Genomic DNA, 21,254 nt, shown 5'->3' on the forward strand with positions numbered 1-21,254 from the left:
TTATGGTCCAACCTGTTACGCCACTCCTGTATATTTTCTCGCATCACGAAGACGTACCTCGAATGCGGATATACTTCAGCTTTAGAGATCTTGCCATTTCATATCGGTTACACGCAAAGGGCACTGTGCTTAAAACACTGCCTTAGGTCTTAGAACGAGATAGAAGCCATATTGCGGATCGACCAGAAATATTCACATCGACGCTGGGGAATCAAATGCTAAGAGGGTAAACAAAGGCGGACTTCTAGGTCGCGGGTTCTATTCCTGGCCGCGGCGGCCGCTTTTCTGATGGAGGTGAAAAGCAAAAACGCCCGTGTGTACGACATTTCGGTTCACGATAAAGATCCCCAGGTGGTCAAAATTAATCCGGAGCCCTCCACTACGGCGCGCCTCATCGCCTGCGTTGCGTCGGCGCGTTAAACCCCACAATCACATCACAAAGGCGGACTGCTGCACTTTATTTCTGGTGTAGTGCCAGTATGCCCCCACGCAACAGTTCTCGTTTCAGCTCGTGAACATGTAATTTTACTGACAAGGAACTCAATGTTATGCTGCTCTGCGTAATGTTTCTGAGTTTGCCACTACTTATTTCACCACAAAGGAAATATACGTTAAGTACTATGTACATTTAGACGCGGTGACTATAATGAGGGGTTGCTGTACTTTTGAAAGGCTAACTTTTTATGCCCCCATATTGTAATCCGAAACGAGGTGAAAAACAGCCTGATATTATTGAAAGTGAAGTGTCTGCAAATTACGGAAGAAAAATGGCAACATTTTCACTACGTGGATGATGGCGAGGGCGCGGAGTACGGGAACTTAAAATGACGTCCTTTTTGCGTGCCGAGTGATATCCGATTTGCGCCCCGACCTTCATTCGATTTGAGCCGTGAGTTGTACCTTGAGTATTCCCAAAATGAAACCGAAATTCACGGCTCAAACCGAATTTCGCTTGATTTTCGCTTGATAGTGGTGTGCGCACGGATGGACGCTGACGGACATTTGGAGGTCTAAAGGTACTCCGCACCGTTACAGACGAGGGAGTAAGCAGTTTGGCTCTCGAGAACTAACTCACGGCCGTAGCCCAATGGGCAAGACGACTAACACTAACTCTGTGTGGTCTACCAGACACAGGCTCTTAATCCTGCCGGTGCCTGTGTGATTTTTTCTGCGACAGTAAATGCTTTGCGAACGGACGCGGACGGACATAGTGAGGTCCTAAGGTACTCCACACCTAAAATAGGGAGCAATATATCGCACATCGTAGTTTCTAATATCCGGACGGCAAGCTGCAGTCAATGCGGAAATTAACAAAACACTATTCGGCACATAGTGGCTTTATCGTGCGTGTTTGGACATCCGGTACAGGGCAATTGCTGCGTTTTAAGGGTTGGCATGTTGCCATGGGTAAGTCCAGATGGTCCCATAATCGGCGGGCATAATAAAGTGTAATCTTTCGGCTTTCTTGTAAAGTTGGCAGGGCCTCTCATCACGAGGGTGAATACAGATGGCGAAAGAAGTGTTCCTTGGCGCAATCCTACGCAATTGGCTTAGAGATTTTGCGGCTCACACCCCGTCCAAGATATTTAATGAGTGCTTCTTCAAGAATGCCTTAACCATACTGACGATAAATACGGTTCGAAGGGTGTTCTATACGTCAAAAACAACCCCATAGTGATGATGCCAAACGCATTGCTAAGGTCTATCGTGAGAAGGTAGCTGTTTGTACGGTTTCGCGTGCCGTGGCGCTTATTTGCTACTTATTCGGCTAATGATTTCTGTTTTGGGTTCGGCCACACAAAGCTGCCTTACAATGAACTGGGAAAAAAGCATTGGCTTTGACTTGGCTGCCTGAAGCTAGTTTTTTAAAGAAAAGATACTAGTGCGCTTTTCACCTACCAAGAACATCCTTACATGACTGACAATGCTGTCTATATGGCTGCATGTTTTTAAAAATACTGCGCTTTAGCTCAAACGCAAAATCCTCGACATTCTGCTCTCTGGCTTTCGACTGTGCTCGTCATTCTATTCGAGCACGTCCTCACTGTCGTATGTTTGGAGCATCGCTGCACTTCTAAAGCACAAATGTTTAATATCCAATCTAATAAAACGTAGGTACTGAGAGTCAATTGAAAAACTGTGCTTTTCAAGAAACGCCCAGTTTCTTCAAAAAACTTCGCCAAAAGCAGTTTACGCGAAGAGAGCATCCTTGTGCTATCCATAAACAAGCACGCAACATATTATTCGTTCTACCCGATGGTCACCTACCTCGGCTTCCTCAATGTTGACAAACTTCTCCACGAACTTGCAGAAGAAGTACGAGTCCTTCTCTTCTTGATTTTGGTGAGCGAGCCCCGACCACTGGCGCATGCTCTGCGTTTCCCCGAACCGGGGAGTTCCGTCTAGGCACGTCAGGCTGCCGACTGTTGCCCCGGAAGCCTGAAGCTGCACTGCTATTTCGAAGGCCACCATTGCTCCAAACGAGTATCCCACCAGGTGGTATGGGCCTGCGGGCTGCACCTCAACAATTTTCTGAAAAAGGGCGATAAAGAAGTGTGTCGTCGCAGTTGAGCTTTCAAGTCGTTAACGTGGCCATTATATGAGTATCCAACAATGTTAACCTTCTAAATTAATTTAGCAGGAGGAGAAAATCGTAAAAATAAAAAAAATTCAGTTGAAGATGAAGAAAATGGAGGTGGTAAAATAATTTTAGCACGACATGTTGATGGCGGAATTCAAGCTAATAAGGGATTCAAACCTGAATAATTTAAGCTGTTGTAGGTGAGCATCGCCGGACACATATTTTAGTTTCCGTATCATTGTTTCTTTGCATAGTTTCAGTGCTAGTAATCGTCGTAATATGTATCAAAGAAACCGTCGTCTTCTTCGCGGTGAGTGGTGGATGCAAAACCATCCTTAGCATCGTATACTTCCCCCAGCTCTTCGACATAGACTCGAGGAATCAGTCATAGGATCTGTAAGTCGCCCCGGGAAAAACTGAGATACCCGTAGCCCTGTCTCCAATTATCCATAATGGCTCCTAGAAGATGCGGCGAGCGCGAGGTTTTTACCTTTTTATTTCTGAAACCACTGCGCGTGTCGGGAACGCTCGGCGGTCGCCGTGAGGCAGGCGCTCACGAGAACTTTGCATTTTCTGGGTGTTTTTTCCCTGTAATGGCGAACTTACGGCTTATACAATAGCTTAGCTGTTAATATTACTTCAATTAGAGTCAACTTGCATGGAATTACTGGAAATTCTGAGACTAAGAGGTAAAATAATGCGAGAAATTTCCGAAATCTTTTCCGAAAAAATTCCGAAATTTTTTTACGTGGTGGCTGGAGAAAGTAGGCGAACGATGGGTGATAGTCATCATCATCATCATCACCAGCCTGTCTACGCCCACTGCAGGGCAAAGGCCTCTCCCATTATTCTCCAATTACCTCGGTCCTGTGCCAACTGTGACCAATTTATCGCCGCAAACTTCTTGATCTCATCTGCCCATCTAACTTTCTGCCGCCCCCTACAGCGCTTGCCTTCTCTAGGGATCCACTCTGTTACCCTTAATGACCAGCGGTTATCTTGCCTTCGCATTACATTCCCTGCCCACAACCATTTCTTCTTCTTAATTTCTACTAATATGTCTTTAACACCAGTTTGCTCCCTGACCCACTCCGCTCTCTTCTTGTCCCTTAATGTTACACCTATCATTTTCCGCTCCATTGCCCGCTGAGTCGTTCTCAATTTAAGTTGAACCCTCTTAGTGAGCCTCCAAGTTTCTGCCCCGTAGGTGAGTACCGGTAAGATGCAGCTGTGATACACTTTCTTCTTCAACGACAATGGTAGGCTGCTATTATTCATGGGTGATAGTGCAGCGTTGTATTTACGCAATGGTTCCCATAGGCATGCCAGCGCTGACTCTGGCTCCGTGCGACGCACTGTTTCTTCCTCTAGAATCGTATCTGGGGCTATGCGGGACGTCGTCTACCCTCTTGTAATACAGCCCCCGAGAAGAAGACGACGGTCGGGGTCGATGCCACATGGGATAGACAGGTGGGGTCTTCTAATACTTCATGTGCCACAAAATGAGAACTCTAGGTTACATAGAAGGGGTAGCCTGCAACAAAACGTGCGACAATGAAAAAAAAACCCGCAGTTGAGTAATGTGGCATTGACAAGCGCTGTTCAAACATACATGAGGACGTTGTTGTCTCAAAAAATCCAGAGAACGTGAAGGAATGATCGTACGCGTCTAAAGAATCGGTACTACTAACAACCTCACCTACGCAGTAATCGCATCTCGAATTCAGGGTGTAATATCATATTAGCGTTTTTGTCAAAACCTGGTTTAACACCGGTGAAGTGGAGGTAAAAGCTGCTGTTCAAGAAAGGACTCTGTACGCAAGCCCGCACTAACGTATGACGGCGCACACGCCCCTACACACATGTGCACCAGGCGTTAACAGTTTACAGGACACAATTTCGGCTTTCAATCTTAACGTCTCCGCACTCCGGAGGCTCCTCAATTAATTTGTATCCACAAACTAAACATCACGCTTCAGGGCATGACCACCATACGCGTAGCAGAAGCTGAGCCTCCAAAGTGTAGGGAAATTAACGTTGAAAGCCGAAACTGTGTCCTGAAAATTTTTGAACCCGGGTGTACACGTACAAAGCGCACCTTGAAATGTTACTCACGAAACACAAGGGAGACCAATTAGGAGTTGTTGGCTTAAATACATCTTTAAAAGCCGTCACAAAAAAATGCTGACGCGTACGCTTACAAGAGAAAAACTAGCGGTTAACTCCAGTCGCCAAGAGCCGTCGTACGTAAATAAGTGGGTATGTGGTGCGGACGGACGGATGGCGGTGGACGCGTGATTCAGATTACTTGGCCAATCGCCCTAAGTGGGTATGTGCTAAAGAAATTAGGAACTCTTCTTGGCCAATCGCCCTAAGTGGGTATGTGGTGCGGACGGACGGACGGCGGTGGACGCGTGATTCAGGGTCGCTTAAGAAGTGCATTCGCACTTATAACTATATCTAAGTTTGTTTGGCACAATTGTTACGTGGTCATCTGTTACAACAGTGTGCAAGGCCTATAAGAGAGGAAGAGGGGGAAGACATTTAAAATCCCACAGCGACAATTAACGCACTCCTTTTCGAGCAACACTTCGTTTTGACCAGCTATTGGGAGAAGACGCCTCGCATGAAAGGGCAATTTTATGTAACTTCAAATAATCTTCATACACTACTGACAACGTCCCCGCCATATAGCTCCCGTCCTGTTCGTTTTCTGTCGTGTGTCTTGTTTCTTGAAGCGCTAACCTCCATTATGATGACCCCGTCATAACGGCGCTGTTTTCATATATTTTGTTTCGGCGTGGATTTTTAGTTGTCACTGTAGCTTTAAAGCGCTCTACAATACAATAATGCAAGTGGTTCCTTGGCTTATGTGGGAAACACGTCAGGAGTTCGCGGTAAAGTTATTGTTGGGAAAGCAAGCGCAAGAAACGAGTACAACTATGAACGTCTGCCCATATAATATTTGAAACGGTTCACACTTTTGTTTCGGTTAGTAATTGTTATCTATATAAACGAAGCTCGTGACATATTGAGATGCCTTGTACGTTTAATCCTTTGTTATTTGTCCAACTATTTTGCATAATACTTTTTTCCAACACTTCTGTGGTTTTATTCTAGCAGATATGTGGTTGACGAGCAGGCAAATGCAACTTTATTTACGTGATTGTAATGCAAGAAATATTTTCTGCAATGAAAAAGGAGTTACACCCAGTGCGCTCCCTGAAAACTCCTAAAAGGAAATACAACACGCCCTATGTACCGTATAAAACCTCACAATATCAGTGATGCATACCTCTGCAGCGCCTTTAAAAACATCAAAAATACAGCCAAAAGTATTCAGAATGCGGCACCATATTAGGGTAGTTGTGGCTAGACGTTTAACACAGATGCCTCATCCATTGTATCATTAGGATAATGGGTGGTTACAGCATAAATGAGTATATTATGCTTCGATTCCGTTCAGTGCCATGGAAGAAACCTTTCACTAGCATTTAGACGTATTTATGCTCTCTGTGTACGTTATATACACGTGTTAGAAGCGCTCAGAGATATCAGAGACTGCTAAGTTAGTCAAGCGGGACAATTTGACGCGCTCTGCCTATTCTGCGGACCAGACGAAAAAAAAAAAAAAACGCTCAGCTTTATTCAGTGGTTAAAACGACAGAGTTGTGTTGTTTTGAGCCAGTGTTAAAAGGGCTGCTCTCGTCGGCTTCCGGGTCACAGAGGTAAAACATTGGGTTTTGGCGCTAACGCCCTGGGTCCACGTAGCAGGAGTTATGGAGTAAGTCCATTCTACGCATTAATTATGTAAATAAGTGAGGATTTGCATCTTTTAGGTTTGTTTAGATGAATAAGGATCAACTATATCGTGGTGTGGCCCACAGAATAAACCTGAACAATACCCTGTCGTCTGGTCCACAGAATAATTCTGCACATTATCCTGTGCTCGTGATCATCATCATTCATTCGTAAAAGAGTAGGCACTTTCAATTCAATTCCGTACTTGCAAATAAATCGCCGCTGTCTCCTCCAGGGAGTGCACTGGCGTTTCCTGCGTCCGCTGCACTCCAATTGCTCGCACAGGCAAGTGTGAGGCCAACTCTAAGAGGGGGTCGACGTTGCCTTCTACGGGATGCACAATGAATACTGGACGGTCGCCCTTGATGTCGTTCATTTCGAGGAAGAGGTTCTTGGCAAAGAGAATGTGGCTGAGCTTGGACCATGGCAACGTTGTCCCCTGGGTGGGTACTGCGCAGGGAAAAAAATTGGAAGAAATTATGACAATTGTCTACTCATGCGCCGCATTCTTATCCCGCTTGTCTTGTTCCGCATGGGTCAGGTTTAGCACTGATTTTGTGTAGCCGTATTTCAGCTCGGTAACCAAAGTACCTTGAATTTTTGTAATGTTTTAAATTTCTGTATTGCTTCTTTTTGTCGGTAATGCACATGTAGGCTACTATAGCGATTATCCGCTTCACCTAGGCGATAATGTAGCTTTTGCAGATTTGATTTGATTTTTTATTTCTTGGCAAAAACCAAGCGGAGGCTGAGACTAAAGGCGAACGTGGCCTGACAGAGGCCTCAGCCACCCGATTTATCGCGTACATACCAACACGTCTGTTCACAAATTTAAGCATGATAGCATAATCGTAATAGAGAAATAGCACAAATCAAATTCATTACTACACTTCTTATGCCCGGTTGGTCCGTTTTCCGGAAATTTTTATTCGTGTTTGCCACCTTCTTTTCCGGGCTTACATTATATAGTTCTTGTTTTTGTAGGAGGTGTATAAAATGCCTATTTTTAATTCGCTATTTCATTGTAGTAAAATATTTATTTTATGTTTTAAGCTTTGTTTTTTAAAATACCGTTCTGACAGTTATCTCCATTCACCTATTATAACGATGAAATTTGTTACTTTCATGTGCCAGCACGTTCAGATTGGCGTGGAACGCATTATTCTTCAACTTTTTTATTTAAAATTCATAGATTTTGGAATTTTTTAAAGGCAGTACATATCCCCTGAAAGCTCCACAATCTCGACCAATCCTCCTCTTAGTGCCTTTGTGCCACAACGAAAGGAAGAACAACAACGACAACATCATTTCTTGCTACGTTGGCAACGTGTGGAGATAGTAGTCTGCCTCCCGGAACTGCGCCGGATTACAATTTGGAAACATGACCAGGGGCCCCGTTAAGCGTTAAACGGTGGGTAGTTTATGGCCATCTTCTAAGTCAACTTCTTTACAGCCTCTATGCGCAGAAGCTGTGTTTAAAATAACCGGAAATGAGCACATTCGGGGGTTTTTGCTCTGATAAGCAGAAGGAAACCTTCTGGCTTACGCAGACGACATTGCTCTTTACCGTAAAGCATATGATGGTGTCACAAACGCCATAGACACTGTTACACGTTTTGTGTGAATATAGGAAGTAGAGTGAACGAGGTATGTGCCTGCAAGTTTCTGAACTCCAGACTCTTTTGCCAATGTGAGCTGGGAAACGATTGGCGTCAGGTATACAGGGACGCCCCTGGAGTGCATGCGGGACAGGGAACTATAATGCCGTGCCAGAACGCAGGACACACACAAAAGGAAAGAAATGTAAAAACGGGCGTTTCTTTTAATGTTTGCGAAAGTGAGCGTATGCAATTTGTTGCCAAAGTGTGGTACGTAGTGCAGGTGGTGCAGTAGTCCCGTGTAACCGTGCAAAGAGCGCACTGAGAATTTGTTGTGTTTATGTGGTGATCTACTTGGTAAACGTGCAATAAAGATAACCTTTTTTGTGGTGTCCGGGAACGTGGCTTTGCAATGGCCCACATGTTTGTCCGGTAGTTGATGAACGTGTTCCTTTTTCTTCAGTATACGAACGGTCAGTTTTACTGTACAGTTTGCCAACTGCAGCTGTCTCAAGTGCTGCTGGATTGTGTTGTGTCCAGTTTGCACATGCGGGAACGAAGTTTCGGTTATAGCAATGAAGTTGTCATGTCGGTCAGGTTTCTGTTAACTCGCTTCTCTACGGAATAGCGTATTACAGTGTAGCGTAGAAAATTAAATAGTTATGTCTGCGACTGTATTTTAGGTCCCGCGATACAGAGCACGATAGGGTGGATGCCCAAGGCAGGACGCACTGAAAAAAGTTAAAAGTATGCCTGTAGAGCCGGGGATGAAACCCTTTTTTTCAAACTTCATTCAGGGACGCTCACTGTGCAAACTAGGTTAAAAGAAAAAGGACTACAGACACCATATTGAGTGACTGCACAATTCAAAGACAAGCAAAGAACACAGAACACAATTTCAAACACTGTTGATACACTGTAGATACACTGTTCATACACTTCATACACTGTTCATACACTCTTCGTACACTGTTCGTACACTTCAGGGATCGTACTCAGCGAACACTACACAAAGTATTCCCACTTAACCCACAAGGTATACAGTATCTACCCACAGACAATAACAAAGTTGACCCCTACAAAACTTTATTACTTTTGGGATTCCACAGCATATGGCGGATGCGCATGCCTTGACTCCTTGACGATCTGGATGCCCGCCCAAGTGTAACAGTTTCTTCGGGAGAGATTCACACGGTTTGTTTCGTGTTTCCGAGCCCAACAGCCAGTGCCCGATTGATGGAATTTTGTAAAATCGTTGAGGGCTCTAAAGTGATGATCAAATGACAGAGCCAAGCCTGAGGGACGGCTCGTAGCTTTATGTCATTGTGTGTCATAATACTTGCAGCGTGTGGTAAGTTTTGTATTGTTATGTATGTATAAGACCAGCAATAAAAGGGTGGTGATAGCACAGTTGGTAGAGCAGTTGGCTTGGCTGCTACTATATGGACCCCGGCTAAGATTCCATCACAGTAGGCATGTGTTTTTTATTTAATTAATAATCAGGGCTGCGGGCGTTTTCTCGACCGGACAACTACAACAACGATACTTTTTCGCAGAACGGCCCACCTAAAGCTTTCGCAATAATCAATTTATTCGAAAGCGATTTACGTTGCGAAAAGGTTGTCGAAAATCGGAAAGCACGAAAAGGAGGTAATTCCCTCCACCTTACGACAATTTTCCGTGTGGACTCCGCAATAGGTTTCGTACAAGGTGCAATAGCAATTTCCAAGCTTTAACGAAGCTGAATCGTGCATGACATGCGTGACAGTTTTAGAAACAGGAACGCAATTTGACACTCACCGTTTGCTTTCACAGTCGTTGTAGCGCGGTCAACCGCCCCTACATTGCCGGAGCTGATTTCCAGCAGCCTTTTGACAGTTAGTTCCCGGACTTGCTGCATGGATAGCACGAGGTCGTAGTCTCTCTCGATGGTTTGCTTCACCTCTACCCCGACCAAAGAGTCCATGCCGAGTTCGCCGAGCTTAGCATTTGGGTTTATGCTCGAAGCGTCTTTTACGCCTGCGGCAGATCGAGGAGAAGCAAAGAGGCATTTACTTGGTTCCGTTGAATGCAAGAAATGGGCCAGGTTTAGCACTTCCAAAAATAGTTATTGGGAGCAAAAGGTCTGTTTGCCTGCTGTCTGGCTTAATCGCTAAATCTACTGGGTGATCGTACTCAGCCTATCGCTTGTCCTGAAGCGCAAGCACAGGCGGCCCAGCCAGCCCGTCATCCATGGCAAGACTGAGCGACCAAGCGCTGCCAAAGCAACCGTTAAGCTCTCGTCCAGTCACGTGGTGCTGCAGCTGCAAGCGCAGCTGCGATGCCTGTCCACGGGGGATCACGGGGCGTGACGCTGCACCTGCGGAACTTGCATTCGTGTAGCTCAAGGTTATTGTGACGCGTTGAATGACAGTGCTAGACATTATGTAGTGGTGCTTTTACTGAAAAGAAATCAGTCGGCAATAGCACAGGATCGCCTGTATGACCAGATAAGCCATAAACAGCTAAGACAAGTCCTTACCCTTATTATGCTGTTACCCTTGACAAGTCCTTACCCTTGATATGGAGTGCTACGCTCTGCTGGTTTGGTGCGGAGTAAGTAGAAGTTGGAGGAACACTTAGCTCGTTTGTATAGGCAATGCTCCTAGCTTTTGCGAGCCGATTTGTACTCATTTATCATAAGAGAAGTGTATTCGAATATCGCTTCTCTCGCACCATCTTTCCCATCTACCCGCTTACGACACATATGACGACACACTGGTAATATCCGAGGGCTAAACTTAATGGACTGCTTTTGTATTTATTTTGTAATTCGCTTGGGTTCAGTTTCACATTTTGCTTGCGCATTTGCCTTGCGCCTTCGTGCACAAAATTTAGCCCAGGGCTAAACTTTATGAATTGATTGCGCGTTTATTTTGTAATTATTTGGAGTAAAACTTATAGATTACTGGTATTTTTTTTTTCAAAATTCTCTAGCGCTCGGTTTTATTGGTTGCTTGCGTGTTTATTCTGTGATTCCCTCGGCTAAATTTTATGTGTTCGTGTAAACAGTAGGCGTGAGGATTAAAAAATTGCTACATATATTTAAATGAGAGGAACTGGAAAGTTTTTTTTAGAGAAGTGCTTGGGTGGAACACGCTTGATTTCTTTTGGTTGCTGAAATGTGCTCGAAATTCCTGCTGGCGCACAACGTGGTGTTTTCCATAGGGCCATTTTAGAGAATTTTTCACTGAGAAAATGATGTTTTGGTGGTAGTGCTGTTAGCAGCTATATGTTCAATGCCTTGCGCTTTTTGGCGGTTCAATTATCCAAAGCACTCTGTACGCCAATATAAGTTGTACCGTGGCAGACATTTTGTTAATCTACCCACGCTAATTTACAAGTGCAGCACACTCCTTCGTGATTTACTGTTGAGGAAAGCATTTACTTAAAAGACTGGTCCTACCGATGTCTAAATTACAAATACTCAATAGAAGAAGAAAACATGCTTTGTGAGGAACTCTTTGTTCCTTCGCAATCTTTCGTCCTCTCTCATTTCTCTACACAAATCACTACTACGGTTATTGAAAACCTCACACAGAAGCTATTGTAAAAAAATTGTGTCCCCAAATCACTTCTTGTGATACGAATATAAAAATCTTCGCTTCAATTTAAGCATGATATTTATACAAAACAAGAAGTTCCGAAAGTGGTGTTCGTGAACACTGAAGTTTCTTTAACTAGGGTTAAGAATAAAGCTGCCGACAACATCACATAAGCGAGCTAACTTGCTGAAACAGGAAAAAGAAGACTGCAAATACCCTTCGTTAATTTGCGTTTGAATTTACGGTATCCGTTGGTAAAGAGGACACGAGACAAAAATACGATTTTGGTATATTTGAGAAGACAAGTTTTGGTAACATGTTTCCGCTCCGCTGCACCCACAAAAGGTATTTTTTTATCGGAGAAAGAACGCAGGGAATATTGTAACTGCTCTCAAACTTCGTACCACAGTGAAGTATTATAGGCAGAATTGACGTAATACCAGCCATCACTAAAATACTATCTATACGTGCCTAAATTGCACGTTAGTATTTAAGTGGAAAAATTAAGTAGAACTAGATGCCTTAGTAAAATTGCTTAGCCATGTTTCTTGGTGCTAGCTTCAGTCACCAGCCGCCATACACACAAACATCCTGTGACGTCTTAGAAAAATATCCAGTCAGTGGCTGCGGAGCGTCATTGTTTCATTTGTTTTCCATAATGTTTCGATTTTTTTGTCGATTATATCATTGCTATTGGGGCAAAGTGGTCGTTTAATTGAACCAAAGAGAAGTTTTATTTTATGAACCCTTCAACGCCCTCGGAGGGCGGGCGTGTTCTTGAAAGAACTAAATGCGACTGAGTGAATAAAAGCTATTGGGACTCACCGAGTATTTCCGTGACAATTTCGACAAGGTTCCGCTTTGCTCCTTCAGCCGGCGTGGAGGAAGGATCTGCCATGACCACGCTTGATACAACCGGAACGCTCTGATTTAGGAAGCGGTCCATCACAGCCATGCAGGAGCTCATTCGTTGGGGCAATATGGCACCCAACTGCATGTCGCTGCCTAGGAACTCGCGAACGAAACCGACTTCTCCAATGGGGCCCCATTGTATCGCCAGCCCTGCAATATGGATGCAGATATTTTTCTTAATGTGAAAAGTGGCAACGCCCACTCCAGCTGCTCAAATAAACGTTTTTTTTCTCTCTCTATCTCTAAGCTATAGTAATTAACAGCACGGAGCGGCACTGCGTGATTTGATCGTCGCAACAGGGGCCCTAGTCGCGACTTCATAATTTAACCGTTAACTCTGGATTCGCAGGAAGGCTGGCCTAACTGGCTTTCAGGTTTCGACACGTACATCGAACTGCCAAAGCAGCTGTGAATGCATTCGTCATTTTCACGTTTCAGGACGATAACTAGCCTCAGTTTTAAGCTTGCCGTATTTTCTCTATTGCAGGCGCATAATTGTTGACCAGCAATAAAAAATTAGACGAAACGCATGGGGCATGAAAACGTAGTCCCGTCTCTACTATTTAACATCACGAAGCTCCGGCATCTGATTGGCTGAGAAGACGTAACGTTATTTAAACAGTTGGCTGGAACGTCTACTCCCGACACTAGCAACTTCAGTTTGCTTAAAAGTGATGTGATGTTACGTAACCACTTGCAAATGGCGGCGCCCGTAGCCGTGAAATAGTGAAAAAAATTTCAGTGACCTTCGGGGCCATGAAATCTCCGCGAATTCGCAACACGCGCAGTTTCTCATTACGTGCGGTTTAAAACTGGTTTAAAGAAATATTAGTTCTTATTTTTTTCAAGTCATATGGGGGCAGAAGAATAACGTCTCTTAGTTCTTTTTCTCTAATATAGCAATTATCTTTTTGGCGTAACAGCAACATAAGAGGGCAGTACAATCTTCTCTACTACGAGAAACCTAACGGATTACTTGTGTCCACACTTTTCTTGGTAAGCTGTAGGGTCACATGATCAAATTAAAAAAAAAACTGACTGTTTTATTCATGCATGTTTGTAACAACTTGTAGCATCGCCGAGGAGATCCTTATTACATAGCAGCAGACGATAGCGTGGCGGCAGTGAAGGCCGGGACGGTGAAAACGCAACGAAACTTGAACTGAAGCAGGGAGCCTAAGTGCTTTACTAAAAGCGATTGAAAGAATAAATACAGACAGCAAAAAGGTTTTGTGACGTTATTTGGCCTAACACAGGAGTTGCGCTCACTTTTGCAGCTTTTGGATCACCGTTACTTGATTGATTTGTGGTGTTCACGCCAATGGTCACCTTGAAAATGTGTTTTGTTTTGCCAGCCCAAGCTGTCGTCGTAAATTTTAAGACATTCCAAGTCTTGTTATATCTTTTTTTGCGGGATATTTGATAGCTTGGTTATGAGCTTCATGACCTAAGCGTCCAATTACGCTGCGTGTCGTCATAGTTATGCGTGAATACGTCACTGCTTGCTTACGTTCCGCCTATGCAAAAAACGTGGTGAATTCACAGTGAATTTTTGAAGTCGAGAGTAGGGCCCAGAACGATCCGCCGTAAGTTCCTGGTTTTTTTTTGGGACTTTTTTCTGAGTGACTATCAAATGCGTTTATTGCTGCAACAGAAAGCATGCGGCCAATAGCCGCTACATTTTTGCATTGACGTGATCCAAGCGTCAAAGAACGCCATGACTTGGGAAAGAGATAAACTTTTTTGATCCGGTTTCGAATTTATCTGATGGGCATACAACAGTAATTTTTTGCTTGGGTACATTGCGAACCCTCCCCATTCTAAGTACTACAGTTGTTTGTTGGCTCCGTCCTGAACGCATTTAGATACAGAAAATGTGTTGCATGTGTTGAAAAAAAAAAGTGTTGCATGGTCCCTTTAAATCAGCAATTGCACATTTCTAGGTGAGAACATTCCCAGATGAGTGCGTCTTTTAAGGAGATTTTTACACCAGGATACGTAAACTTGTTTCTTCGCGGTCATCTAAGTACGCGGTTACCTGTTTCAAAAACCACACAGCCTTCCTTTTACTTCGACCTTGAGGAAATGGCGCCGTGAAGCGAGGTATGCATGGCGCGACCTTTTTGCACTCCCCGATTTTTACTTGACCCAACAAATACGCAAGCCTTGCCTAGTAGCGCGGTTGTTGTGTCGTTTTGTTAATGAGGGGCACGAATTATAGAGAATGTTTTCTTAGTTTAGGTTTAGGAGCTGTTTCGCAGCTACAGACGCCGGGGAAGCCATGTTTTTTTCCCTCAATGAGTCACATAGTGGTCCGCATAATAGAAGACACACTACCCCTTTCCCTCACCTGGCAACCCGTCCGTGGCACGACGCTCGCAGATGCGTTCCATTATAGAGTTGGCGTACCCGTAGTTCGACTGCTCCGCGTTTCCTCGACCGCAGGCCAATGAAGAGAAAACAACAAAGTGGTCGAGGTCGGGGCACAAATCACGCGTCAGTTCGTCCAGATTTTGTGTCACCATCACTTTAGGCTTGTAGACGGTCTCGAACGCCTCGGGTGACTGTTTCTCCAACGGTGCATCGCGGAGTACCTGCCGGACAAGAGAGTAAAACGGCAATTGTAATAAATATCTGCGAATGTACGTCCATGCTGACGAAAACACACACACATACGCACGCGCATACACACGCACACGCACACACAAACACCGACAAGACAGTTACCCCTTGTTTTGCTTTAGGCGGCAGGCTAACTTGCAGCTCGGCGAAGTAAAAACTTGACAACGACCTGGAAATGTGGTCACACGGTACAATGGAAAACTACATTGTTTTCTCGGAAACATTAGAGCTGAAAAAAAACTGCCTCGCTCCTGACCACAGATAGGAAGGCATTTTTCTTAAATTGCGCAGTTAACAAGAAAGCTAAGGAGCTGTCCATTGCAGCCGTGTGATTGCATTCGAGGTGGATACCATTTTTTCTTCAACGAAGCTAACTTCGTCTCGAAGCCTTCTTTTAGAGCCGTTATGGTACCCTGCATGTAGCCAATCGTGTGCAGTTCAGAAAGAAATATTTCGCATTTGCTTATTAAAAATTAACAATTGCAAGAAAATGTTGGTAGCTTTTTCCGCATAGAATATAACAAGCACCACTGACATAAATTGCTTGGCTGTGTGCAAATACAGCGAGTATGAGGCGTAGCAGCCTGACAAGCCAAAGCGGATGCTGGCATAGCATATGTTCCATGGTTTTTCCAAGGTGTGCGTACCAAAGCTTACAGTTTTTAATTTTTTTATTTGCAACGTCCACAAAACTACATGACGCAGGGGCAAGCAGTAAAACCTATCCGACATACAGCTTCACAGAGCTGCGAGCCCGAAAACACTGAAGATCATTACAGCAATATCAGGTGTAATATGCATCTTGCAAGTCAAAACAAAAAAAAAGAAAGAAAAAAGACCGAAATAAATATGGGAACAATAGATACACAAAAGCCGTTTGGACTTGGTTCCTATATTTTACCACGTTCTTGATATTGCTGCTGTTTCCGAAGAACAAGGTGCTGCCGTAAGTTGTTAACAAGATTTGTAATATTTTGCGATTAGGACCGGGGAAGGTTCTTAGGTGACTCGGGCGATTGACCCGAACCACAAGACGGCGAGATAGACGATAAAGAGGATGACTAGCGTACCCTGAACATTATGCACCGGCGCAACAGTACAGACAAGCGTTGGGATAAAGCGACTTCACTTGTGCCGGAGAAACTGAGTGATACAAGCCAACGTTTTGTGCGTTTTATGAAGTGAGATTCCACCCTTTTGATGTGCTCATATTAAAAAAAATACAGCTTTACTAAGGGTACAATTATATTTGTATAGCCTAGGTAGCGTTTACACTTTCCAATGTATTCAATATCAATGTTGATTTAAGTTGACAAAGCACCAAGCATTTTTATATACTGCGCTGACACTTACCATAGCTAGGTTGAAGATGCCCCCAACAGGACCCATGCCTTCTGCTTCCTGGATGACCTCACGGGCTCCATCTTTGGTGGTGATGTCGGTATTGCTGACGAGAACCCTAGCTCCGACGTGCTTCCAGCGGTGTAAGCAAAGACGTTGGTAGCCCGTCCGCACTCCAGACCTTGAGCTCAGAAGCAGTTTCCGACATCCTCGGGTCACCATCCAGTCAGCGAGCTCCAGGCCGAAACCACCAAGGCCTCCAGCGATCACGTACGATTTGTGCGCGTAAAAGTAAGTCCGTGCAGCCGCGTTTACTTTCAGCGGAGAGGCGGGAATCGTTTTTCTGTCCCTCTCCTCTTGCTGAATCTGCAATTACAGAACTTTCGTACATAAAAGATCGTGATACTACCAAATGACGAAGGACTTGATTTGCTGGCAACACTTTTCACGTTGTCATAGTACATGCGAGTTTGGAACTGAGCTGCTGTCGTAAGACTAAAGTAGACGTGGGGAGGCATGTGACTCGATGGCGGTTTGAGATAAGAGAATCGTGAGTGGTTTTAGTTTGAGAAGGTGGATGAGTATCAAAGCTGAGGTGACATGCAATTTTCAACAAAGGTATGACCTAAATTATTATTTCGATCGGTGGTCACTCTGACGAAAGGTACGCGCATGCCTTCATTGGCTTGTATTTCTTGTTTTTTATACTATCGCGTTTCTTAGTTAACAATCACGATTCTGCCGGTATAGAGTAGTGGGCAGGCTTCTCTCAATTTCTTGGGACTCCAGCTGTACGATACCGTGCGTGTTTTAGAGGCCACTGTATGTCAAATTTCTATCTGTCGGAACTACATTGTTTTTTTCCTTACCAGTATGAGCATAGAAACCACAACCGTAACCACGTTTTTTGCCCCCTCACCTGAATGACATCTGAGCAACAACCGTAACACAGTTTTTTGCCCCCTTACCTGAATGACAACTTAGAAACAACCGTAATTAAGTTTTTTGCCCCCTTACCTGAATAACAACTTAGTAACAACCATAACCAAGTTATTTGCCCCTTACCTGAATGACAACTTTTCCTATGTGCTTTCCGGATGCCATAAACCTGAAGGCCTTCTCGGCTTCGTCTCGAGAGAAGAGGACAGTGCTCAGGGGACGCACAGCTCCAGAAGCGATCCCTTCGCGCACCAACTCGGCGACTCGGGCCTTGTCTGCCTCACTGCAGGGATTGTTGCAGGTCAACGCATCGAGCTGAATGCCGTGAAAGGTGACGTTGTTGAAGAAAGCCGACATTCCGAGGGGAGTATTCTTGGACAGGTCGAACTGGCCAATCTCGAGGAATCGACCGCACGGTGCTAGACAGCGAACGCTTGCCTGAAGCTTCTCCTCGGCGAGGGAGTTGAGCACAAGGTCGACGCCTGGAAAATCGCAAATTTAAAAGAGCAGGTAAGATAACAGCACGTTGGCAAACAGATCTAAAAACTTGGACAGAGAGAGGGCAAACAGACACGATCGATGAGAGAGAGAGACAACCTTTAATAGGAAAAGACGACCACTGGTCACGATGGGGGAAAGGAATGGGGAGGGATGGTAAAAGAAAATAAACAAATTAATTATGGTCGTTCTCAGTAGAATCAATAACTGGGCCAGTTCTCGGAACCTGCCATTCATGGGCCAGTTCATGGTGATCGCAATAGGGTTTGTGCACATACATCAGTTCGTTCGGGGGAGGACCCGCTCAAACAACCCGTGCCAGACCGCTTTTTATTGAATAAACCGCTATTTCATATAATAGTTGTGCATCAGTTTGTTGTGGATCGGGAGCGATGATGTTTAGAGGTTGTTCAGAGTGAGCGTATAGAGAGCGTTGTGTTTAGAGGTGTCATGTGTACCCATCTAGCCCAAAGTCAAGCTTTAGTAGGATAGCAGCAGTAATTAAGTCGTACCTTTCTGGGTTAGAAAGTGCGAAGCACGCTGAGAAAAGGGCTTGAGACGCAAAGGGCCAAAAATAACAGCTTTGTTTGGAGAGCAGAAAAGCTCGCTTGCATAGTAGCCTAGTTTCCATTTTAAGCGAAGCTACACACGGATAGGATCAAAGGGTTTCGCTCCAACTGCAACAATTTACTCAGCGGCGCGTGTTCCGTGTAGGAAAAAATTCATAAAAATAAAAGCAGGTTCTAGGGATTTCATATTTTGATATCAGACGGCTCATATTGTAAAAAGCGTCCCAGCAATGTGCTTGTGTTTAGAGGGGAAGCCCACTTTAAGCAAATTAGTATAAGCTTTATCTTCGTAAGCTGGCAACGAAAAAAAAAACGAAAAAGTTGCAGCTAGCTTGGTCTTTTTCAGCGAGCGGCATACCCGTCTCTTTCTGTCGCGAAATTGAGGCTCCGCCCTCTTCGCCCGCCTTCATCCGGCTTCAAAGGTGCGCAACGTGGCGTTTCTGACCCATCCCTCGGACACCGTCTCAACCACAGAAATTGTTCTAACGGTCTGAGTGGTCGCGTTTGCTCGCTTTGATTACTTTATTGCCTACCTGTTGCTCCTTCCGTTGCCCACCAGTATCGACGTTTCGTCAAGGTGATTCACAACCGTCCCTCTTTTAAGTGCGGAGCACCTTAAGGTCCCGCCTTCTCGTCGTAGATCGTCCGGGTTGACAACTTCGCACACCAAAACAGAGGTTTCGAAAAGATAACCGCTTCCCCTGGTCGGGGGCGAACAAGGGTCCCTCGCGTTGCCAAGCTAATGTTTATCCCAGTGCGCCACAGAAGCACACGTTACTTACCATATTTACTCGCGTAATGATCGCACCCCTGAAGTTTGTCGCCGAAATTCGATTTTTTTTATTTCCTGCGCAATGATCGCACCCCAAACTTGCTAGAGCGATAGGTCGTACATGTGCCAAGTCCAGCCAAGTCCCGTCACGTCTTTTGTTTCTCTGCGCTTGTTCTGTCACTTTTTTTTTCTGTCCCGTCTGTGTGCACAGTTTGAAGTTTCAAAATGAGAGGTCGGGATTGAAAAAGAAATAATTAATAAAAATGTCTGTACACTGTCCATGTGATGTGTGCGTTCATTACAAAGGTAAGAAATGTTTACCCTTTATTTTTAATTGTGTTCATGACACCCATCGTAAAATATTGACCCTCAACTTGTTGCGTTTCCTGTGGTCAAATATTTTTTGCGAAAAATTTACCCCGCATAATGATCGCACGCCTAAATTTGCATAATTTTTTTTTGAAAAAAAGTCCGATCATTACGCTAGTAAATACGGCATATGCAAAGTGTTGACAGGGATGCTTGCGCTGCGCCGCTGACACAGACGCTGCGGCTGCTAGGACGTACATAAGTACACAATAGTATAAAATACTGAAAAAATCCTGAATCGATGCAATAATTGCTACAAATTAGTAGAAACTTAATATATTGTCCTTTCACAGGTCTTTTGAAAGGCGGCGGTGCCCCCTCTCGACTACTTTCGGCATCAGCGCCTTGAAGATACTGAGACGAGTCGAGAGGGCGCCACAACCCGTCTGGTGAATCATTGCTCCGCCATAGTGTGCTTTCGCGTTGATTGCATCTGCTTTAACTTTTGCATTTCTGCACTGGCTCAACACTCCATTTCACATCTCGTACCAGCTGGGAAGGGAGTCCCAGTACCCTTCGAGACCACGTGCGACCGCGCGTCTGTAGAGCCAGGTGGCGAGCCGCGCTTTGGCTTCCCGTCTTCCCAGCAAGGTCGGAAGCGCATCGCAGTGAGCGCCCCAACCGCCCCGCAGTTCTTGCCCATCTCTCGCACGCTTGATCACGCATTGACGGCGAATTTGTTTTACCGACATACCCCATATATTTCTCTAACACAATAAAAATAGTGAAAGTGGGATTTCCCTCGTTGCTCTACAGTGGAACCGCCTTCGTAGCCCACCCACGTGGCCCAAGCTCTGCTGTGTGTGACTTCGGCGCCCCCTGTACTGGTTTAGGTAATAGCGGTGGTTCCTAAATTTGGTTGCATTCTTTTTGCCAATGATTCCTTGTTTTTCTATCAAAAGATGCCGCGACGTAGAACTACGCTTGTGCGAATAAAACTAGCTGCATTTCAGAGACTTGTTATGTTAAACTGGCCTAACAACGACTCACGGCTGATGTCTTCACGCATTTGAATAAATATATGCTTGGCATCCCTTTAAGTTACCCTAGTAGTAAACTATCTTAAGTATTTGATTAAATTATCAGTTTTGAAATAGCCATCCTGTACGATACAAGTGAATGTGCCTTCCATTCTCATCCTATCGGCTGCGATCGTTCCTCTCGGATGACTTCACATTTCCTATGTCCTTACGCAGTGGGAAAAGGAAGCGGCTAATAACATTCACTTGAATATCCGCTCACCTCTCCCGTTGGTCTGATTGAGGACATGCTCTTCAAATGTTAGGTCCCGTGAATTGGCGAAGTGCTGGTCTTTGAGTTCCGGGTAGCGGCTTTTCAGAAAATCACGCTTTTCCATAGATCCTGCAGGAAATCCCAAGCGGGCAAGAACACTGACATATTGAAGGGGCCACTTTGATTGAGACGATTTCTGGCATGCCTGGGTTGGTGAGCAATGTATCTCTTTTGAAAGCAACGCTGAAGGAATGGCAGCAGTATTTTGAATCACCCTTTTACTCTTGTACTTGACATCATTGTCTATCTGGGTGTGAGGTTTTTGCAATTGCAACTAACGACTTTGCATGTTTTTAATTATACGCTGCTTAGCTCATTTTTATTTCCTAACAAGGGCTACATTTTCAATTCCCACCAGTTTGGTTTGCCACGTTG

General features: G+C 44.7%; 1 protein-coding gene across 4 annotated transcripts in view; it reads right to left on the reverse strand.

The window, feature by feature from the left end:
• LOC144138020 (fatty acid synthase-like) overlaps window positions 1-21,254 on the reverse strand; it is a 67,091-nt gene that overhangs the window by 5,567 nt on the left and 40,270 nt on the right. For 2 of the 4 annotated variants that reach the window (XM_077670057.1, XM_077670058.1), the window contains exons 20-28: window positions 20,829-20,948; window positions 17,505-17,860; window positions 16,452-16,805; window positions 14,827-15,070; window positions 12,390-12,626; window positions 9,781-9,999; window positions 8,360-8,500; window positions 6,588-6,832; window positions 2,269-2,532 (exon numbers count right to left, since the gene is read on the reverse strand). In XM_077670057.1, the coding sequence (XP_077526183.1) occupies window positions 2,269-2,532; window positions 6,588-6,832; window positions 8,360-8,500; window positions 9,781-9,999; window positions 12,390-12,626; window positions 14,827-15,070; window positions 16,452-16,805; window positions 17,505-17,860; window positions 20,829-20,948 (2,180 nt within the window). The remainder of the gene's footprint in view (window positions 1-2,268; window positions 2,533-6,587; window positions 6,833-8,359; window positions 8,501-9,780; window positions 10,000-12,389; window positions 12,627-14,826; window positions 15,071-16,451; window positions 16,806-17,504; window positions 17,861-20,828; window positions 20,949-21,254) is intronic. The other 2 variants (XM_077670059.1, XM_077670060.1) reach the window with 2 other exon arrangements.

This window comes from Haemaphysalis longicornis, unplaced genomic scaffold, assembly GCF_048455015.1.
Source record: "Haemaphysalis longicornis isolate Haplotype H1 unplaced genomic scaffold, Haemaphysalis longicornis Haplotype H1 scaffold_5, whole genome shotgun sequence".
Taxonomy (NCBI): domain Eukaryota; kingdom Metazoa; phylum Arthropoda; class Arachnida; order Ixodida; family Ixodidae; genus Haemaphysalis; species Haemaphysalis longicornis.